The 2,727-nt window shown below is 35.2% G+C and overlaps 1 protein-coding gene across 1 annotated transcript; it reads left to right on the top strand.

Moving 5' to 3' along the window:
• Positions 1 to 1,015: 1,015 nt before the first annotated feature.
• Positions 1,016 to 1,660, top strand: LOC104216471 (uncharacterized). Its single transcript, XM_009766514.2, has one exon. The coding sequence runs from the start codon at positions 1,016 to 1,018 to the stop codon at positions 1,658 to 1,660; it is 645 nt and encodes a 214-aa protein (XP_009764816.2).
• The last annotated feature ends 1,067 nt before the right edge of the window (positions 1,661 to 2,727 follow it).

The raw sequence follows: 2,727 nt of genomic DNA, 5'->3' as shown, positions 1-2,727 counted from the left end.
TTATCAGTTGAGAAACCATGGGTACTGCTCAGCAACAGTGGGGGTATTCTATTCTTTCTCAAAATCAACTTCTTGCTCAATATCTTGTGAGCGGATACTACACATCTGTTTCACTTTTTTATTTTCACTTAAGAATGTTTTCATTATATATATTGATTTACAAGTGGGTAAAGTTTTATCTATCCAATCCAGTATCTGTCTCTTTGTCAATTTTCATCGACGAATCCATATTTATTCGATCCAACAGCAAGGAATTCCACCCGAGAGCTTCACTTCTAGGTTTTTTTGTCTATATCTTCTCAATTGGGATTCTTGGGGTCCTCGTCATTTGCACCAAATCGATGCAAATTTATTCAAACACTTTCACTTTCATTTGAAGATTTCCAGTGTCTTGCTAGCCTAACATGGCATTTTACTATAAGGTGAAGTGTAATATGTTCATCCAAAATAATACTTGAGTTTCCTTGCTTGAATTTTTATTTTTATTTTGAGGTCATTCCTAAAATTCATGTAATAGGGAAAATCATATATCAAAGTTCAAGAAAAGATAGTCACCTTAAATAAATAAAAAATTTGAGATTCTTCTGACTATTAGATGAAAAAACTGTTGTTATGTAAAATTTTATTTTATTTATGTGCATTCTTTGTATATTAAAATTATTACGAGAGTTCAATTATTCAAACTTTACTTATCCTACAGAAATCATGGTGGACAAGGTAACATTGGAAATTCATTATGTAGGACTTTTATGTCTGACAGACAAAAGGTACGCATCTATCGTTTTATACATAAACTTATCTTCTTTTTTTCTTCCTTTTTTCCATAGCTAATATTGCATAATTTACTTTGTAGGGTCTCCTTGAATCCTTTAAGAAAGTTATGCCAAATGTTCATCACAGGTTCTGTGTTAGGCATCTGTATGCCAATTTCAAACTTAGGTTCTAAGATAAAAAACTGAAAGACTTGATGTGGGCAGCAGCTAGATCATATACTATTGTAGATTTTGAAAAGTATATGGAATTGATCAAGAAAGAAAATACAGAAGCTCATCGATGGTTATCAAAAATTGGAGCCAACCAGTGGAGTAAGTCAGCTTTTTCAACATTGCCAAAATGTGGTATGTTGAGCAATAATATCTGTGAAATCTTTAACCACTGGATTCAAGAAGCTAGAGACCAACCAATACTAACCATGTTGGAGATCATTCGAAGAAAGATGATGTGTAGGTTGCAAGAAAGATGTGAATGGATTAAAGATTACGATGGACTAGTTTGTCCAAGGATCATGGACAAGATTGAAGAGACCAAAGAACAAACTTTAGATTGTGAACCAATAGAAGCTGGAAATGGAATTTGGGAGGTTCATGAAGGGTTGGAAATATACGTGACAAAACTCAAGGAAAAGGTATGTACTTGTAGAGAATGGGATGTAACAGGTATATCATGTAGACACGGAGTTAGCGCCATAATGACTGCTCTTCGTGAACCAGAAGACTTTGTACATCCATTTTACCATGTTTCGACATTCAAAAAAGCTTATTCTGGGACAATTATTCCAATACCAGATCAATCACAATGGGACATTGCAGCGGGTGATCCTATTCTATCTGATAAGTTCAGCTGCTGTCAACTACCAATTCTAGAAGCCCACCATTGTTGAAGCCACCAACCCATTCTACAAGCAACCATTGTTGAATGAAGAATTCAACCACCAACCACCTTCTTTAAGGCTATAAATAGAGCCTTATGTTTTACACAGAAAGATCAATCCAGAGAGATTGAAATACAATCCAGGAAGAGATTGTGAGAACAAAAAGAGAGTTTGGTGAGGTTTTTTTGTAGAGAGAAATTCTTGGTGTAAATTCTCTGTAATTCTATTCTTGTGAAATAGAGTTGTTTTTCCTCCCAAATAATCTTCATATTGATCCAAGAATCACAACAAGTGGTATCAGAGCCTTCGATTCTGTGTTCATCGAGAAATATCGGAACACTGAAAATTTCAACCCGGATTTACGTTTTTCGAAAACATGATCTTCGGTGTGTTTTGATCATTTCATTAGATTCCTTGCGTCGATACGAATTCAACGCAATTTTCCGGAGGCAAAACAAAACTAAAACGAAGAAGTTATGGCAATTTAAATTTTACTATTTTTTTTCTTCTGTCCAATGAAGAAGATGATGAATAATAATTGCCCAGTCAGCGCCACGTCATCGTCCAATCAGCATCTAGTCAGCGCCCAGTCATCATAAATTTCTGAAAATTTATGAAATAACCCTTGAAGTTACTGAAATTATAAATCTGCCCTACAAGTTCAGTATATTTTCGATTTAACCCCCAAAAGTTTGGTGTAAATTTTGAAAATTTTCTGGAGGCCCTATTTTGACCCAAGAAGAGTCAATCCTACCAATTTTCACCATTACGGACGCGTTGGTGAGGTCCGTTTGGTGAGATTCTACTCCAAAAATTTTGACCAAGCCATTTTAAAGATATAATGGAAGAGTCATCATCATCTGGAGCTATGATAAGCTTACTGCCACAAATTACACATTGTGGAGACCTCAGATGGAAGATCTCCTCAGTTGTAAAGATTTGTTTGATCCCATAGAAGCAAAGGGTAAGAACCCCGATTCCACCAAAGAAGTAGAGTGGAAGAAATTAAACAAAAAAACTATCGGGCAAATTCGACAATGGATTGACGATAGCGTTTTTCATCATGTTTCACAAGA

This window comes from Nicotiana sylvestris, chromosome 1 (assembly GCF_000393655.2).
Source record: "Nicotiana sylvestris chromosome 1, ASM39365v2, whole genome shotgun sequence".
NCBI lineage: Eukaryota > Viridiplantae > Streptophyta > Magnoliopsida > Solanales > Solanaceae > Nicotiana > Nicotiana sylvestris.
Note: the sequence above shows the minus strand (reverse complement) of the source record. Positions and strands in the feature narration are given on the sequence as shown.

Coding starts and splice junctions, on each gene's coding strand:
- LOC104216471 (XM_009766514.2), top strand. CDS start 1,016: ATGGAATTGATCAAGAAAGAAAATACAGAAGCTCATCGATGGTTATCA.